Here is a 20,416-nt window from a genome sequence, read left to right as displayed (position 1 = left end):
CAGGTAAGTGTAATGAAGGGAGGGGGGTTCGTGGGGGTCCGCGATCGCAGGGGGCGGGGCTTAGCATCGGTGGGGGGTAGCAGCGACGGTGGGTCGGCACATGCGAGGGCACTTAATTGCGGTATTTTTTCAGAAAATGCCACGACTAGAGTGCGGATGGGATCCGCAGGGACAGAGTTTTTTCACAAGCTCTAAATCCCTGTGATATTGCCTGAATTCGCAATGCGAATTCACTCGGTAATATCACACTACAATCCGCATTCAATATGGAGGCTATGGAGATGCAGTAACCAATGAAAATAGAGGGACCACAGGAGCTATCTACGATTCTCTGCAGCAACCCTTTGATAAATAGGATGAAGTAGTAATAACCCCTTCAGTCTTCAAAAAAGGTGTTATCCCTGCTTCATAAATAGACCCCTTAGGGAAGGCTGGTTAATGAGGCATGCTTTTTCCTGCTCCCTAGCAATGAATGGGTTAATGACTGGTGCTCTTTTCAGCTCTATGGCAGTGAATGGGTTAATGATGTGTGCTTTTTTTTTCTAGTTCCATGGCAGTGAATGGGTTAATGATTTATGCTTTTATTCCAGCTCCTTAGCAATGAAGCAGATAAAAAGGTGGGCTTTTTTAAGCTCCATAGCAACGAAGGGGTTAATAAGGCGTGCTCTTTCCAGCTCCATAGCAGTGAATAGCTTAATGAGGCGTGCTCTCCCCCCACCCCCCTCCCCCCGCTTTGTGGCAGTGAATGGGTCAATGAGGTGTGCTCCATAGCAATGAATGGGGTAATGAGGTGTTCTTCTCCCCCCCCCCCAGCTTTGTGTCAGCGAATGGGTTAATGAGGTGTGCTTTTTCCAGCTCCATGGCACTGAATGGGTTAATGAGGTGTGCTTTTTCCAGCTCCATGGCAGTGAATGGGTTAATGAGGTGTGCTTTTTCCAGCTCCATGGCAGTGAATGGGTTAATGAGGTGTGCGTTTTTCCCAGCTCCATGGCAGTGAATGGGTTAATGAGGTGTGCGTTTTTCCCAGCTCCATGGCAGTGAATGGGTTAATGAGGTGTGCTTTTTCCAGCTCCATGGCAGTGAATGGGTTCATGAGGTGTGCTTTTTCCAGCTCCATGGCACTGAATGGGTTAATGAGGTGTGCTTTTTCCAGCTCCATGGCACTGAATGGGTTAATTAGGTGTGCTTTTTTCGCAGCTGGCTAGTAGTGAATGGGTTAATGAGGCGAGCACTTTCTAGGACCCAGCCTCTTTCCAGCTGGCCCAGTGGAGCTCTATGTTATCACCCTGTTCATTGTCAACAGTATCCTGAGGGTTAGCAGTGACCTTGTGTGACTGGAGAGTCCAGTCTGCTATGTGACAGTCAGCATGGGACGCCGAGGCGCAGGTAGGAGATCACCCCACATTCCTGGGGGAGAGAGACTGTTATACGTAGTTACATACGGCTGGGGCAGTACTTTATGCTGGAGACCTCTGCACAGAACACAGTAAAGTAGGAGAGCGAGGTGATGACATCATTGTACCTCTCTGATCTGTGCAGAGGCGCTAAAGATGCTCTTAAAGTAGATAACAGGTCATGATGTGAAGCTCAGGGTGTGTCTGAAGGATAAATGGTCCATTGGCGGTGCCCGAATTAACTCCTTTAAAGCTGGATGTATTTTGCAGTGTGTCGTTTCAAGTGCAGGTAATGTGTTAGAACTTAGAACATCAGACCACAACTGGTTAATGTGCTGATATTACGTTTATTTTGCTGCATCTTCAGCATTTGTTATTTGTAGCTACGAATCGGTGCCGCGACGTCTCTTGAAGTATGAACATATATAATTGTTTAAGCCACACGGCAATAATAATATTATATACAGTATATGTGTTTCTGTGACTATAGGACCTCATGAGTGGTGGCAGAGTGCCATCTAGGGTGGTGCCAGGGGGAGAGGGTGGCTGTATTCGCCCTCAGTACCCCACACTCATCCTGGTCTCCTCAGTTCTCCTGACAGACTGACTGTCCTGTGTCCCATAGCCGGCCAGCCTGATGCTGGAGACTGCTGGTAATAGCGCCATCTACAATCCCGTTTAGGAGGAAAGGGTCGATAAAAAAAAAAAAAGTCATTTGTAGTAAAAATTATATAAAATGTAATAAAAAAAAAAATACTTGCTTGAGCACATGCATATAGGAATTAGTGTTTTACTCCCCATTAAATATTTAAATATAATTTCCCATTAGGAGCCCTCTCCTCCTTCAACAGAACATCAAACGCCACAAATGTAGAGGAGCGGCATGAAAGAGTTAACGCAAACCCCTCACACCCCTCAAAAAAATATTCCCTCCAGTCGGCTCACATGACACGCTGAGTCAGGAGCAGGCGATGCGATGCCAGCACAGGCTGACGCCGGCCCCAAACTCCGGCCTGATAAAGGGAATATCGTCTGTTATAGAAAAATAAAATGTTTGTTACGTTAATGTAAATATTAACGGTGAAATGTGTACTATTCGCATCGCAGGCTGTGGCCCCGTATACAGATATACAGATATACATATATACAGATATACAGATATTCAGATATACCCTCCGTCTGGCTAATCTGTTTTATGTTTCTTGATATAAACTTCTTTACAAGCAGAATGTTACCATTCTTAGGAAGCATTTGCACACTTCCCTTACAGCGATTTGGGGGCTACTTCCCTGGCACCCCCTGTTACTTACATACTGTAGTAAGTGTTTACTATCTATTGAGAACTGTGCCAACAGGGAGGTGCAAGTTCTAATGTATCCCCATCCACTTTAAGGGATTAATAAAGTTTTAGGCAACATTATGTTTTTTTGTTTATTTTCCATTCAATATGTGTATGTACATCACCATTAGGTTTTTATCTATCTATCTATCTATCTATCTCATATCTATCTATCTATCTATCTATCTATCTATCTATCTATCTCATATCTATCTATCTACAGTATCTCATATCTATCTATCTATCTATCTATCTATCTATCTATCTATCTATCTATCTATCTATCTATCTATCTATCTATCTACAGTATCTCATATCTATCTATCTATCTATCTATCTATCTATCTATCTATCTATCTATCTCATATCTATCTATTTATCTTGTATCTATCTCATATCTATCTATCTATCTATCTATCTATCTATCTATCTATCTATCTATCTATCTATCTAACTATCTATCTATCTCATATCTATCTATTTATCTTGTATCTATCTATCTATCTATCTATCTGTCTATCTCATATCTATCTATCTATCTATCTAGCTATCTCATATCTATCTATTTATCTTGTATCTATCTATCTATCTATCTATCTATCTATCTATCTATCTCATCTATCTCATCTATCTCACTCAAACTTAATATATCCAAGACAGAATTAATAATATTTCCACCAGCCAATAGTAGTTACCAACCTGATCTCTCTATCACTGTTGACAACTCGACAACCGAACCAACCCCACCCCACCAGCTCGCTGCCTAAGTGTCATTCCTTGACTCTGAACTGTCCTTTGTTCCCCACATTCAATCTTTCTCAAAATCATGTTACATACATCTAAAAAACATCTAAAAAAATTCAACCTTATCTTACACAAGACACTGCGAAAACTCTAATCCGTGCACTTATTTCCCGCATTGACTATTGTAATAGTCTCCTTACTTATGTTCCCAAAAACAGGCTCTCGCCATTACAATCCAGGGGCGTCTTAACAGAGGAGGGGGCCCGTGTGCACTCCCTGTGCGGGGCCCCCTCCTCTCTCCGCGGTGGCTGGCAGCCGACTGATGCGGCTGGCCAGCCACCGGAGCGTTAGTAGACTCCGGGCACTAGAGTGTGCCCGGAGTCTACTGCGCACGCGCAGAACAACGGAAAAATGGCTGCGGCGGCCATTTTCCGGTGTTCTAAGCAACGCTGAGACCCGCCGTGGGACCACGGACAGGTAAGCTTAAAATAATATGGGTGCAGGGTGTGCGGTTCGGGGCCCGTGTGCCCCGCACACACAGCTCCCATTATACATACGCCACTGACTGGATCATACAGCTCACCAATAACCAGAGCCGTAACTAGGTTAGTGCGACCAGTGCCATGGCACAGGGCATCACAGGGCAGGGGGCGCTGTTTGGGCCTGTCAATTTTCCTGTTTATTATCATTCTCACTTGTAGCTTCCTCTTATTTCATCTCCAGCATCTTATTCCAGCATCTCCTGGCCTCCCCTATCTCTTCCCTGGCCCTTCCCCATGAGGCCATGGCCCTCTCTCAGGTGCACTATCTTATGTCCCAATTTAAAAAATGGTGTAGGGGGAGGGGAGGTGGGCGCCAATGCTCTCTCTGGTACAGGGCACCAAAAAGTCTAGCTACAGCTCTGCCAAGAACCTCTGCAATCGGGCTGGACCAATTTGTCATATGTAGCACCTATCCTTGTGTATCAAATCCTATTTCCCTATGGATTGTAAGCTTGTGGGCAGGGCCCTCTTACCTTTATGCCTGTCTGTCACTACTCAGTGTTGTTGTATTTATGTTGTTTCCATTTGTAAAGCGCAACAGAATAGGCTGCGCTATATAAGAAACTGTTAATAAATAATAAATCTATTTATTTTGTAAGAGACGGACATAAAGGTAAGAGGGCCCTGCTCGCAAGCTTACAAATATATTCTCTAGATCCTAAATGGAGGGGCTGGTGCACACATTAGAGACTTGGGGCGTATTAATAAAAAAAAAAAAATGTGCAGGATATTCCACAAATAATTCGGTTTTCAGGGGTACCCACAAATATGAAGTACCCCTTGGATGTTTTATGGGGTACAGCAGCAGATAGTAGAGATTTCTGCTGTAATACCCCATTTTGTATTACACAAGCAGCCTTCATTGGTTGCTATAGAGGCTTCATTGCCAGGACAGGATCCTATCGGAGCCCCTGTCTCTGAGTGTGTTCTTTGATACATACGGGCGATAATTAATTTCTTATTGCCGCGCTAAGTAATAAATATGCCCCTAGGAGCTAGATTTACTAATCTGCGCTTTTTAAAGCCGCCGCGTCCTCGGCAGTTTTGTATGCTGGATTTAAAGAGGCAATAATATTAAACAGAACACCAGCCATGGTTTATATATAATAATAATATGGCACCTGTAAATCCAGCAGCTGCAGCTTTGAAAAGCCCCGCATAGTCATTCTAGTCTTAAGACAATAATTCAAAAAGTGCAATAATATAACTTTTAGAATAAATGTCGGGTACTTAGTGCACAAACTGTGGGTGCCCATCGGCCATAGCAAGGTGACTCTTTCTCATGCATATCTACATTAACAAATTATAATTTTGATGTATTAAGTCCTACATTAAAAAATACTTGCCTCCCCTCCCGATTCGGCCACTCAGGGACCCCCTGGAAAGGCAGGCAAGCGATAAACCCCGGCAGAAGGGGGGGCCTGTGACGCGATTCGTGTCATCATGGCCCCGCCCCCTGCTTCACATTGAAATTAATCGAAGGAGGTGGTGCAGAGGCTCACATGGGGAGGTGGTGCAGAGGCACACATGGGGAGGTGGTGCAGAGGCACACATGGGGACGTGGGGCAGAGGCACACATGGGGAGGTGGTGCAGAGGCACACATGGGGAGGTGGGGCAGAGGTACACATGGGGAAGTGGGGCAGAGGCACACATGGGGAGGTGGTGCAGAGGCACACATGGGGAGGTGGTGCAGAGGCACACATGGGCTGGTGGTGCAGAGGCACACATGGGGAGGTGGTGCAGAGGCACACATGGGGAGGTGGTGCAGAGGCACACATGGGGAGGTGGTGCAGAGGCACACATGGGGAGGTGGTGCAGAGGCACACATGGGGAGGTGGTGCAGAGGCACACATGGGGAGGTGGTGCAGAGGCACACATGGGGAGGTGGGGCAGAGGCACACAAGTGGACGTGGTGCAGAGGCACACATGGGGAGGTGGTGCAGAGGCACACAAGTGGAGGTGGGGCAGAGGCACACATGGGGAGGTGGTGCAGAGGCACACATGGGGAGGTGGTGCAGAGGCACACATGGGGAGGTGGGGCAGAGGCACACAAGTGGACGTGGTGCAGAGGCACACATGGGGAGGTGGTGCAGAGGCACACAAGTGGAGGTGGGGCAGAGGCACACATGGGGAGGTGGTGCAGAGGCACACAAGTGGAGGTGGGGCAGAGGCACACATGGGGAGGTGGGGCAGAGGCACACATGGGGAGGTGGGGCAGAGGCACACATGGGGAGGTGGTGCAGAGGCACACATGGGGAGGTGGGGCAGAGGTACACAAGTGGAGGTGGGGCAGAGGTATACAAGTGGAGGTGGGGCAGAGGCACACATGGGGAGGTGGGGCAGAGGCACACAAGTGGAGAGGAGTTGGCAGAGACACACATGGGGTGGTGGGGCAGAGGCACACATGGGGAGGTGGGGCAGAGGCACACATGGGGAGGTGGGGCAGAGGCACACATGGGGAGGGAAGTTGGCAAAAGTACTCTTGCAGAGGTGAGGCAGAAGAACACATAAGAACTTAGGGGAGGTGGGGCAGAGGCACGCATGGGGAGGTGGGGCAGAGGCATACATGGGGTGGTGGGGCAGAGGCACACAAGGGGAGAGGAGGTAGCAGAGGCACACATGAGGAGGTGGGACAGAGGCACATATGAGGAGAGGAGATGGTAGAGGCACAAACGAGGAGGTGGGACAGAGGCACACATGGGGAGAGGAGATGGTAGAGGCACAAACGAGGAGGTGGGTCCTCTGGCGCCTCCTATAGGTTCCGTATATGGCAAATTAAATAGTAATCACAAATTAGTATTAAAACAAATGGTTTATTTTAAGACACCATGAGCATGCTTATGTATGGTGATATAGAGCAATGTAAGATAGGCTTTAGCCAATAAAAAATTATACAAACTCACTAACAACATATAACATAAAACATAAAACAGATACAGTGATAGATAGGAGAACAGACACGCTATATATGCATTTTACTCTGTTCCTAGAATCCTTTTAAAGATAGTCCAAATATGAGGAGGTAAGATATATGCAGATATCCTCCTAAGTGATATAAGTCTCAAGTGATAGTTCCAAAATGTATATGCACATGTGCTTACCACATCCGCACACCATCCTGAGGAAGCCTAGTAGTAGGCGAAACGCGTTGATGACAGTGGAGGGGGACCTGGTTCACGTCCATATACGTAGAGCACCCCAAGTTTGCCGGCAAACTACTATAAACTGATTTACCTCCCGAAAAAGCCACTATTTGGAGGAACATCATCCAGTGCGGTAAGCACATGTGCATATACATTTTGGAACTATCACTTGAGACTTATATCACTTAGGAGGATATCTGCATATATCTTACCTCCTTGCCTGGTAAATGTGCCTCCACCTACCCGTCTCCTGCAGAGTCGATGAACACTGCCGTTATCCGACTCTCATTCACAGGATGGCCTTTGTATGAGAAGCATCATTGTGTCTGTCTTGAGAGATTGTAGGTCCTGCGCAAGTGGTGTAGATGGTACTGCTTGCCACAGGTATGCTGCTGCTCATCATTGTGTCTGTGCTCAGGGCCGCCATCAGGGGGGGTATGCCGGGCCTGGAGTCCCGGGCCCGGACAGAGCGGGGGCCCGGTGACAGCAGGGCAGATAATATGAATCAGGCTTCGGCAGCCTGGGAGAGACAGCGCAGCGCTGCCGGCGGTATTTGAAACATGTCACAATCCGCGAGCATTACAGCTCGCGGACCGGCGGCCAATCAGGAGTGGCCTCAATGGCTGCTCCTGATTGGCTGCTGGTACGCGAGCTGTGATTGGCTCGCGGCCAACGCCATATTTGAAATACCGCCGGCAGCGCTGCGCTGTCTTTCCCAGGCTGCCGTATATCTGCACCGCTGTCTCCCGGGGCCGGGCCCGCTGACGCTGAGAAGCAAGGTAGGACTCAAGAGTCCCTGCCGTATGCCCCTCCACCTATTGCAGCTAGCCTTCTCTACCCAAACCCCCTACTCCAGCCAGCCTTCGCCTGCCCTGTGCTCCCCTTGTCCAGACAGCCTTCTCTGCCTTGTGCCCCGCCAGTCCAGCCAGCCTTCCCTGCCCTGTGCTCACCTTAAACCAGCCATCGTTCCCTGCCCTGTGCCCTCTAATCCAGGCAGTCTTTTTTGCCATGTCCCCCCCTTCCCAGTCCTGCCCTGTGCCTCCCCCCTAGTACACCTAGCCTTCCCTGCCTTGCCCCCCTCTAGTCCAGCCATCTTTCCCTGCCCTGTGCCCACCAATTAAGGTCCAGCCTTCCCTGCTCTGTGCACCCCCAGTTCAGCCTTTTCTGTGCCCTCCCAGTCCAGGCTTCCCAGCCGTGTGTCCCCATGTCCATCCTTCCTTCCCGACCCCAAACTTTGAGAATTTTTAAATTGGTTTAATCACCAATTAACGTCCCACCCCCCAGTGTAACTCCACCCACATTATACACAGTTCCGCCCACCTCTGCACCATTCCCCAGGGGGGCCCTGCCTATTTTGTCAGTACCGGGCCCCACGATTTCTGATGGCAGCCCTGTCTGTGCTCATCAGCTTTGGTGGGCCCCTCAATAGCCCAGGCCACTTACATCACAACCTGAGTAGACAGGGCCGTAACTAGGGTGGTGCAGCCTGTGCCGTGGCACAGGGCACCACAGGGCAGGGGGCGCTGTTAGGGCCGGTCAATTTTCCTGTTTATTATCATTCTCACTTGTAGCTTACTCTTCTATTATCCCCAGCATCTCCTGTCCTCCCCATCTCTTCCCTGGCCCTTCCCCATGAGGCCCTGGCCCTTTTTCAGGTGCACTATCTTATGTCCCTATTTAATGGGGGCGCCAATGCTCTCTTTGGCACAGGGCACCAAAAAGTCTAGTTATGACTCTGTGAGTAGAGGTTCCCATCTGGAGAAGGTCATCTTGTTGTTGGTAGATGGGCTTCCATTGTTTGATCAAAACGTGTACTAAGAACATTATGTTTATTTTAAAAGTGAGTTTTTTTTAACTCTATATTATTCCGCTCAGTAGGTATTTTATTATTGTCTTCAAGGTTTACATTTACTAAGAATTGTTTTATGAAAGCTGCTGATTCCCAGCGGATATAATAGCAGTGGTAACAAACACAAACCAAGCCAGACTTTGTGCATTGCTATTGCCCTTTTAACTTGGGGTCTATTTATTAACATTATTTTGACTAAAATAAAGTGAAAAAGGCTGTTTTGTGTTTTCACACCCTTTTCACATTATTTTAGTATCACCTGTAGTTATTACAGGGCAATTGGAGTAGAATTCGTAAAATTCTACTCCAACCCCTAAGTATCACTTATTTTTAGTAAAGCAGATCGCATTTCCCATAACTGTAATGGGAAATGTGATCCGACCATAGTTACTAAAAATAAAATGTGAAAAAATATCGGGAAAAGCCCTGTGATAATAACGCCACCTGGAGGTGGCGTTATCCAGGGTCTCCGCCGGTTACCGGACTCCTGCCCTGCTCTAACGGGGAGAGCAGAGCCGGGAGTCGGTCCCTGTAATCAGCTGTGTGGTCTAAACAGACCGCAAGCTGATTACTGTAATAAAAAGAAAAAAAAATAGTAAAAAAAATTTACTTACCTGACTCCAGGGACCGGTGATCAGGCCTCCGGTGATGTCTCCCCTCTGGTCAGCTGGTCTCCCATAGTGCCCTGCTGCCCGGTCATCAGGTCCCAGTGCAGTATGGGAGATCACCTGACTGGAGGAATGGAGAACATCACCGGAGGCCTGAAGCATGCAGGTAAGTGTAAGTAAGGGAGAGGGGGGTCGCGATGTGGAGAGGGGGGGTCGCGGGGGCAGTGGCGTCCCTCCCCACGGTGACACCCGGTGCGGTGATGCCATGCGCGCGGCACCTGCTGAAATGGGGGCGTGGTCTTTGGAGGGGGTGTGTCGGGGGCATGGCCTCGCATATCGGGCCTTCGGGAGGGGCGTGGCCTCGCAGCGCGAACCCGGCCCATGGCCGTGGTTAACAAAATGATACATTAGGTATCAATGGGGTGGTGCCGGCGGGGGGTGCAGGAGGTGCGGGCATGGGCAGTGCCGGCTCCCTCACTGACAGGAGCCGAGTGCTGCACTTAATGCTATAGTGCAGCACCCGGCTCCTGTCACTGAGGGGGATCCTGCACCTTGGTGTCACCCCTCAGCGGGTGACACCCGGGTGCGGGCCGCACCCCCCGCACCCGCCTTGTGACGCCACTGCGCGGGGGGCTTAGCCCCGGGGGGGTAGCAGCGGCGACCGGTCAGCTTAATCACGGTATTTTTTGAGAAAATACCGTGATAAGGCTCCGGAGGGGATTCGCAGGGACAGAGCTTTATCGCAAGCTCTGTCCCTGCAAGGGATTTGTAGTAAATCCCCGTGATATTGTAGTTAATATCACACTACAATCTGCTTTACAAATGCGGATTGTAGTAAATAGAAGGTGGGTACTACTTACCAGGCTGTACCTGGGTACTTGGCAGGGGCCCAGGTCAGCAACCGCCCCCACTGCTCTGCCCACTACCGCTGGCCGCACCTGTGTAATGTAGCAGTGCAGCCACAGAGGCACATTGGGCAGTGAGAGGGCAGAGACTGCTGCTGCAGTATATTCTGCCTTTTTGCATACCGTATAAAAGTCTATGGGGGCTGCTTTTGAGATTGAGAATGGGGAACCCCCGAACATACATCTGGGCGGTGCTTTATATTTGCGGGTACCCTACAAAAATGGGTGTTTTGGGGGATAGCCCACAAATATTCTTTAATGTGCCCCAGAGCCACTATAAGAACCAAAAGGGGATACTAATATTTTACAGAGGCCCTCATGTGGCCCTCGGGTCACCTGCTGCCATCTACTGGCTTCAGAGATGTCAGATGTTCTATAGACTCCGCCCCAGGCCATCCTGCTTTCTAAGGAGAAAAAGGACCGGGCGCGTCAATGTTAATCTGGTGTTGGGTAAAACTGCAGCTCACTAAATGGGGGTGGCAAACCCCTACCAGATACAAGAAAAAAATGGGAGCGCTGTAATACCAATATAAATGGATTTAATATGTAAAATTCTAAAGAAAAAAATATCAATGAAAACACAAAATGAAATAAAACAGACCCAATGGCTACAAGATAATATATATAAAAAATTCCCTGACTTGATGGACCACGATACACATAAGTGGTTAATAAACTGGAAGACCTGAATATAAAGAACAATGTGACCACATGCAAAAAAATAATAAAAGAACAGTAAAAAAAATGAATAAATAGATAATAAATAAAAAAATAAACAATAAAAAAGTGTGTGAGTAAACAAATAGTCCAAACAAAACCGGTAAGGGTCAAAAAATGTAACTCCTAATTTAATTGGAACACATTCTCAGTGAGACAGATGTATGCATACTGAATATCCTGATATGGGAGAACAGTCAAAAGATGTCTCGATTAGTACTCCACATGAGTGGATCTGTACCTGTGTTCTCCAGGTGTGTCCGTGCCTTGAAAGCCCCTCGTTAGAGAATGACAAATAGCCTGCCGTGTTTGTGCTGCACCAACACTGGGTATGGAGAGGCCTCTCCTGTGTATAGCTCCGAAGAGGTGTGTGGTGTCCGGCAGGTGTCTTCTAAGTCACGTGACGTTTACTGTTTAACCTTAGGAGTTAAATTTTTTGACAGAGGGGGCCGTTTCGGAGACTGCACACAGGCCCCCTCCACTCTAGAAACGCCCCTGTATCTATCTATCTATCTATCTATCTATCTATCTATCTATCTATCTATCTATCTATCTATCTATCTATCTATCTATTTATCTATCTATCTATCTATCTATCTATCTATCTATCTATCTATCTATCTATCTATCTATCTATCTATCTATCTATCTATCTATCTATCTATCTATCTATCTATCTATCTATCATTAATCTGACCCTCTTTTTCTCTTTCTGTACACAGAGCATATTTTCACTAGGTAATATGGTAATATGCTAGTAGAAAGGTTCAGATTGCACTAATACTAATACCATTCCTATAACCCTATCTGAACACAACTAGTTTAAAGAACAGGCTTCTGAGCTGTAACACAATTATCTTGTCTTCACGTTACCTATTAAATTTGATCCTTTCTTTTTTTTCCCCATTCAGGGATTGTGGCAACAATAATTTTCTGCAGTTTGGTCACAAGGAATGCTTTGGCCTCTGATTCCCGGCCTCCTGGTGTAGAGGCAGCTTCGTTAGCTCCCGAGTCCAAATGCCCGGCTCTGTGTCTCTGCAGCTATGACTACAATGAAGACTACAATGTCTTCTGCAGCTCACGTGCTCTTACCTCTATCCCGGAGCTGCTACCCACCAACGTTCAGTCTTTGTGGTTGGATGGCAACAACCTCACAACGGTGCCAACTGAAGCCTTTAAGAACTTATCTCAGCTTGAGTTTCTCAACCTACAGAGCAGCCACTTGCTTAGTTTGGAGCAGCATGCCCTGCACGGTCTCAAGTCTTTGGCCCATTTGCACCTAGAACGAAATTTGCTGAAATTTTTGGCTCCAAACACTTTCCTTCATACCCAGAACTTGGTCTCACTGAGCCTCAACAACAATGACTTCACAAAAATTGAGGATGGCTTATTTTCTGGTCTCTCGATCTTGTGGTATCTCAACTTGGGATGGAACTCATTGGTGGTGTTGCCAGATACTGTCTTTCATGATCTACCTAATTTGAGAGAGCTAATTTTAGCTGGAAACCGTTTGCCGTATCTTCATCCTCCACTATTTCTTAGCTTAATTGAGCTAAAGGAGTTGGACTTAAGTGGAAATATGCTTAGAGGAATAAAGGCTCACATCTTCACAAAATTACACAAACTTCAAAAACTTTATCTAAACCACAACACTATCTCCACAATTGCTCCTAGAGCTTTCATGGGCATGAAGTCCCTACGTTGGTTGGATTTGTCTCACAATCGTCTCTCTGCCTTATCTGAAGAGACCTTTGTTGGATTGTTGAGCCTCCATGTGCTGCGGCTGTCCAACAACTCTCTTACAAACCTAAGGCCAAGGGTATTCAAGGACCTGCAGTTCTTAGAGGAGCTAAATCTTGGACACAACAAGATAAGGACTCTTATGGAAAGGGCGTTTGAAGGTTTGGGCCAACTGGAGTTTCTGTCACTAAATCACAACAGCATTCAAGAGATTCGACCAGGAGCATTTTTTGGACTTTTAAATGTGGCGGTGATGAACCTCTCTGGCAACTGTCTAAAAACGCTTCAGGAGCAGTCATTCAGAGGACTTGGCAAGCTGCATAGCTTGCACATGGAGAATAGTTGCATCAGTAAGATAAAGCCACATATGTTCACAGGTCTCTCAAATCTCAGGAGACTCTTCCTCCAACGAAATGACATTTCCACCATCGATGATAACAGCTTCTCCGACCTACAAGATCTACTAGAACTGGACCTCAGGTTCAATAAGTTCACCCATCTCTCTGCCAGATCATTCACAGGACTGAAAAATCTATCCTACCTTCTTCTATCCAACAACCAGCTACTGACAGTATCTTCAGAGACCTTCAGTCCATTTCAGAGGCTGCATTGGCTTGACCTTTCAGACAATCAGTTGAGTTCTATAGCACCAGACATCTTCCAGCCTTTTTCCCATCTTAGGTATCTCAGTCTTCAAAGAAATCAATTGAAAACTATTTCTGTTAGTTTCTTGCTCGCCAGCTCCCCCATACAGCAGCTGTGGTTAAATGGAAACCACTGGGATTGCAGTTGCTCCCTCAGAGACCTCAGAGACTTCTGCTTAAGAAATGTCACCGCTGTCCCTCGACTGATACAGTCTGTGTCAGAGGGTGATGACACCAGTCCTCCTAGTTACATCTACAACAACATCACCTGTGCAAGCCCCCCAGAGGTTATAGGACACGACTTGCGGGATTTGAACGATGAACACTTTGCTCATTGCCCCTGATAGTAACCGGATGACACATTAAGTAACAACATCATTTTAGTACCAAATTTGAAAAGATATATTATTGTACTAGAAAAAAATATCTGTGTACAAAACTTACTGTAGCTATTATAGTGTAGAAAGCTACAAATTCATTGGGCACTTTGTCTCTCTGTAAGGGGGTATATTTGCTAATGTCTTGGTTTATAGAAGTGGAGATGTTGCCCATAGCAACCAATCTGATTCTAGCTATTAACTTCTAGATTGTGATAGATAAATGATAAGTAGAATCTGATTGGTTGCTATGGGCAACATCTACACTTCTATAAACCCGCACTTTAGTAAATATACCCCTAACAGTCTTTGAACTTTCATTCCCATGAGTCACAAACAATGCCTTATGGTGAGTAGACACGGGTCGATTTTTTTTGGACGACTGAACGATAACGATGTCGTTATCGTTCAGTTGTCCAAAAAATAGTCCAGTTTCAGCCCCAAAACGATGAACGATAACTACCAATGTGCGCTCCCGTTTGTAGTTGGTAGTTGCCGTTCATCACCCGAACTGCCCGTTCAACCTGACGATATTGTCAGGTTGACCATGTTCGGGGATGAGGGAGGGAGTCCGGCACTGAACAAAATTGTTCTTGATTTCGTTCAGTGTTTGTGCTCAGTGTCGTTAACAACACTGATCACACCCCTGCCGGGGACACACAGGACGATTTCGTTCGGGGAGAAAATTGTCCCGTGTGTACGCACCTTTACTCTCTTTATGTCAGCTGTAGTTCATGGAATGTTGGGATCCACAACTTCTGTTTACATATTTTAAAAAAAAAGTAGACTAGACTGCAACTACACAGAAAACTGAGGGCCTGATTCAGACCCGGTCGCTATTTGCGGCCGCTCGCTGTCAAAAAGGGGCCGTCTATGCAAATCATGTGCTCGCTCTTTGCGGTGTAAGGACGCCTCTATGTCTAAGCGAGCGACGGCATATTGCGCTCGCAAGTGTTTAAAGACGCCCCCTTACCACTCGCAACACACGTCATCTCCGGTATTTGATGGATTAATCGGTAACATCGAGAGCCATCGGAGCTGCTCGCAGCGCTTGAGGTAGCCTTACCCTCTCGCAAGCACTGCGAGCATTTCAGGGTAAAAAACAACCAAGTGACGTGTACATTGACGCTACTTTGCTAATTATGCACACCCATTAAACTCCGTTCTGACGGTCAGACACGCCTGCGTTCGCACATCCACACCCCCGTTCACAAGCACCTTCCCTTGTACCACCCACAAACGCCACTATCTGTCACTCAAAGTAGCGCTCACTCATTGTTTTATGAGCGCACGATTTCCCATCGCACAGACTGGTTCACGTGTATTTAGAACCGTATGCATGCGCGGACGGGAGAAAATCGCTCAGCGAGCGAGCGGCCGCTTACGAGCGGCTCTGAATCAGGCCCTGTATGCATAGGTTATCCTGGTGTAACTTTCTTTAAAAAGTGCTCCTGCCAACATTCCTGATTGTAAATCCATGATCAATTAGGCAACATCCTAAACCCAACCAAACCACAACCAAAGATGAGTCAACCCCTCTCCCCGCCCTAAAAACCACATCCCCATTGGACGCAGAAGTTCAGAACAAAAAACGTGCTGGTTGGAATTTATGTACAAGTGTTATTGTTATATTGATATATAATATTGTTATAGTATATATCAGATCTCAGCTTTTAATTTGGTGCTGCCATTATACTCTCTCTCTCATAATGGGACAGGACTGTGTCACATTGTGACCGATGTGTCCTCACGCTGCAAACATGCGCACACATTGCGCCATGCGATTAGCCGCCAAGGAAAGCCATTAAGCGTGATGCGTTCGCACCAGGCTGTCCTATGGGGTTGTGCCCGTGCAAATGCAGCACGCATACCCCGTTTGCGAGTGCGTGACTCATGCCAATCCTGGCGCGATTTGTCGCATAGATGCAAGAGGACATATCTGTATGCTGAAAATAAGGAACAATCCATGACAATCAAACGCGCGCTTTTTCTTATTGCAAAAATGTGACGTACATACAGGTAAAGCAAAAAAATAAGCCTGCTGCGGTATACACGGAACTTGTCATGTAACAATACTAATCCGCGTCATTGTTGTGCCTTATTAACACAGCGCAATTGTAATGTAAGTGATCCAGTGCAAGTTAGAGCATGACAGCAAACGGCTGATTGCTAGCGATGGGTTACTGTGTATTTGCACTTTGTTACTAAATAAAGCCTGTCTGCTGTTGTATTTATTGTTATTATATAGCACCAATGTGTTGTGTAGCGTGGTACAGTCAAAGCACTTTTCAAGTCTCTCAGGGTCTCATTCAGAGGCGGTCGTTAGATGCAAGCGGTCGCTCTGAATCATAGCGGCCGCTTGCATCCTGAACGGCCGCTTCCTTGTCGATTATTAAGCTGTGGGTTACCACCCACAGCTCTAACGACCGACATGGGTGATGGTCGCGATGGTCAAGACCATCGCGACCATCGGGGCTTACGATCAGACCCTAGGGTAGGGTCTGGGCACTCGTAAGCCCCAGGGAGCTTCCTGCTCTGTTCGAGCAGGAAGTTCCCCACTGACATCAGCAATGATGTCAGTGGGGTCGCCCCCAAATGGCAAGCGTTCCGACTGAAACGCCTCCGTTTGGCCGGGCACACCCCCGTCCCGCCCAGCAAACGGGGCGAGCTGTCACTCAACATCGACAGCTCGCCCCGTCTGCTACGCGACCCCTAACGATGGAGCGTCCGCTGTTAGCCGGGTCTCGCGCATGCGCACGACAGAGCCGGCTCCGTCGTGCACATGCGCTGTGGGGCAACATCGAGTCGGTTGTGAGCGCTCTGAATGAGCTCCTCAGTCCCTATTGGAGCAGAGCTTTCAATCTATGTTCCGTAAGACTGGCGCGCTGTAACGTATTTGGGGCCTGATTCAACTGCAACTACGGACGCAGATCGAGCGATTGTTTGCCACCATGCACTGCGATCACGGATGCACAGAGTAATCCATCACAGAGTGAGCGACGGGCTGTCAGCATTTGGGGGTGGTGACGGGGGGGTCATAAAAAAACGCTGTTTGAATGCCGTTTCCTGGGTGTGCATAAATTAGCCGTCTGCGTGCGAGGGGACTTGCAGTGTCTGCGGCTGGACAGACCTGCTGTAGATGCGACGTGATTGGCTGAGATGCATCGATGGTACCGATGTTCACGCAGAAGAGCAACAGTGCACGGATGGGAGGAGGCAGCAGTGGGCGTCTTTATGCCGGCTGAGCTTTGGCACCAAAATAGACAGGGTCCCCCACCCCTTCCTTTTTGAACAGCAGGAATTATGTGTAGGCATTTGTATTTTCAATGGGGTATTAATAATTATAGATGCCCATGATGATTGAGATAATCTTCCTATCACTGAAGTGACAACAGGCAGTGCAGTTTGTTGGCTAGCTTTTCAATTGTGACACATCTAGCCCCCTTCTGTCTCTCCAGCCCAGCTCTGCTGTCCAACACTTGTGTCCAGTCCAGCCCCACAGCAAGTTCCAGCCCCAGACAGCCAGCCCCAAGCTGCCAGCCCCAGACAGCGAGCCCTAGACAGTCAACCCCAGATAGCCAGTCCCAGATAGACAGTCCCACACTTACCTGCTCCTTGTTGTTGTTGCTCCTCAGTTCTCACAACAAGCAGCGGTTCCTCTGTCCTATCTATCAGCCGCACAGCGTGACAGCATGACATCACCCGCGCCGACCGCCAGGGTCTCACTCTCCAAAAGAAAAAAAAAATTCTTGCAGGCTTTGAAGCACAGCAGTGGGCCCCCCTCTCTGTCTGGGCCTGGGACTTCAGTCCCGACAGTCCCCCCCTGATGGCGGCCCTGGCGATCCGTACTGAATCAGGCCCTTAGTGGCCTGTTTATCATTCAATATTTGTGGCATATCCCCCCAAAAACAGCCCCCGTCCCTGCTTGTGATTGTTGATACATCGCTCTCTACGAATGTTAAATACTTCTTGCCGTGAATAGCGGCAATAAGAAATGACAATTATTGGGTCTAAAACATGATAATTGATACATATGCCCCTTAGTAGGGGCGTATCTGTAATGGGTGCAGGGCGCTTACACTTACTCGTCCGTAGTACCAGAGCGCCGTTTTCCCGGGAGCGTAGGCAAGTATGCGGTTATAATCCCGGCCCAGCATCCCGACTTCCAGGATGCCGAAGGGAGGTAGCAAGGTGGCGGGGAGGGTTAGGGATAGGCACAAAGAGGGAGGGTTAGGGTAGTGATAGGGGGAGGGTTAGAATTAGGGTAGGGAGAGGGGGAGGGTTAGCATACCGATCATCAAGTGTCGGTATGTTAACCCTGCCAGGATCACGACTGTCTGTATTTCATACCAATCCTGCGCTGCAGGTGGGGCAGATGTAAGATGTGAAGATATTGATTTGAGAGGGGAGTGTCCAAGCTAAAGTCCTGCACAGATGGCTGTAACACATTGGGCCTGATCCCCAGTGGCAGGTTACGGCGTCTTGGTAAGACCATGCTGCACTGCAGGTGGGGGGCAGATGTAAAATACGCAGAGAGAGAGAGTGAGATTTGGGAGGGGTGTGTCCGGAACCCAAATCTAAATGGCAGTGAAAAAATAAAGCTGTGCAGCATTTTGTGGGCTACATGCAAAAACAAAAAATATATATATATTTGCTCCCCTCGCATTTCAACATGGTTTGTTCAGATACAAAGTTACTGGCTTTGGGCCTGATTCAGACCCACTCACGAGCGGCTGTCCGCTCGCAAGTGGGTCGATGTTATGGACTGAGCATGCGCACGACGGAGGGAGCTCCGTCGTGCGCATGTGCCAGACGCGACGAGCGAAGGAAAGTCCTTCGCTCGTTGTGTCTGATCAAAGGGGGCGTGCTGTCGATGTTGATTGACAGCACGCCCCCTTTGGTAGGCGTGCCGGGGGTGTGCCTCCCTGACGGGGCGTTCCCACGGGAACGCCTCCCGTCAGAAGCTGGCCCACTGACATCACTAGTGATGTCAGTGGGAGTGATTTTGGCTCTGATAGAGCCAAAATCACTCCGGAGCTTGCGGTTGAAAACCTCAACCGCAGGCTCCGGCTCGCAATTTCGATGGTCGCGATGGTCTCGACCATCGCGGCCATCAAAATGCACGCTCGTATAGCCTGTGGGTGGTGACCCACAGCTATACGAGCGTCCAGAAGGACGCTCCATTTTCATGGAGGCCCGCCCTCATTCAGAGCGTGCGCTCTGCTCAGAGCGTACGGCTCTGAATGAGGGCCTTTGTTTTTTTGCTTTGCTCAGAATCAGCCCAATTTAAGTTGAAAAACATGATAGATGGTTCAGTTAGACAGAAGAATTAACTAAAAGGTCTTCAAAAATGTACAAGGAATAAAAACGAGGGAGAAAAGGAGGGGAGAGGGGGGGGGAAGGGACAATATTAAAACAGTGAGATCTGTTGGGAAAATAATTTGGAAGAGCCGCCACGATATAGACTGCAATGAAGGGATGATATTAAAGCCATGGCCACCTCGCCCTTTCCTACCTCGCCCGACGCCAATGCATCTCCCAGGGGGCCGGTGGGAATAGTAGGCGAGTGAGTAAACAGGGAGTAATGGGGATTTGGGGTCCATTCAGCCAGTATTGTGCGTCTATGCATTAGCTCTGCAGTAAATCGTCCCAGGACAATATTTTATGCGTAAGTGAAATATATTTAAGTGGACCCATCCCCCAACACACACAGCGGAGGCCGTCAACTTGTGGGCTTAACTAATATCCAGCCCCAGGGCCGTAGCTAGGGTAGTGCGGCCGGTGCCATCGCACAGGGCACCACATGTCAAATTTCTGTTTTTTATCATTCTTGTAGTTTCCTCTTATTTCATCCCCAGCATCTCCTGGCCTCTCCTATCTCTTCCCTGGCCCTTCCCCATGACGCTATGGCCCTTTTTTGAGTGCATTATGTCCCTTTGAAAAATGAGGGGGGCGCCAATGCTCTTTCTGGCACAGGGCACCAAATAGATAGGAGAGGCCAGGAGATGCTGGGGATGAACTCAGAGGAAGCTACAAGCAAGAATGATAATAAACAGAAATTTGACAGGCACAAACAGCGCCCCCTGACCTGTGGTGCCCTGTGCCATGCATTGCCCCCAGTAGTAGTCCCCCTATGCAGTGCCTTGAGTAGTAGTCCCCCCCTATGCAGTGCCCCCAGTAGTAGTCCCCCTATGAAGTGCCCTCCATAGTGACCCTTATATAGTGCCCCCAGTAGTAATCCTCCTATAGAGTGCCCCCAGTAGTAGCACCCCCTATGCAGTGCCAGTGCCCCTTACATATATAGGACAAAGACACACACACACAAATAACCCAATACTTACCTGAATTCCCCGCTACTGCCACCATCCGCTGCTCTGTCCTCCCGGCCCGCTCTGCACTATGGGACATGACGT

The 20,416-nt window shown here is 48.2% G+C and overlaps 1 protein-coding gene across 1 annotated transcript; it reads left to right on the top strand.

Moving 5' to 3' along the window:
* The first annotated feature begins 1,272 nt into the window (after positions 1–1,272).
* On the top strand, positions 1,273–14,192 carry IGFALS (insulin like growth factor binding protein acid labile subunit). Its single transcript, XM_088464514.1, has 2 exons — positions 1,273–1,386; positions 12,154–14,192. Exons 1-2 carry the CDS (start codon positions 1,368–1,370, stop codon positions 13,968–13,970), a joined length of 1,836 nt encoding a protein of 611 aa, XP_088320640.1. The 5' UTR covers positions 1,273–1,367; the 3' UTR covers positions 13,971–14,192.
* The last annotated feature ends 6,224 nt before the right edge of the window (positions 14,193–20,416 follow it).

Source organism: Taudactylus pleione, unplaced genomic scaffold (genome assembly GCF_031769625.1).
Source record: "Taudactylus pleione unplaced genomic scaffold, aTauple2 ptg000061l, whole genome shotgun sequence".
NCBI lineage: Eukaryota > Metazoa > Chordata > Amphibia > Anura > Myobatrachidae > Taudactylus > Taudactylus pleione.
The sequence above is the reverse complement of the archived record's forward strand: the minus strand, read 5'-3'. Positions and strand labels throughout refer to the sequence as shown.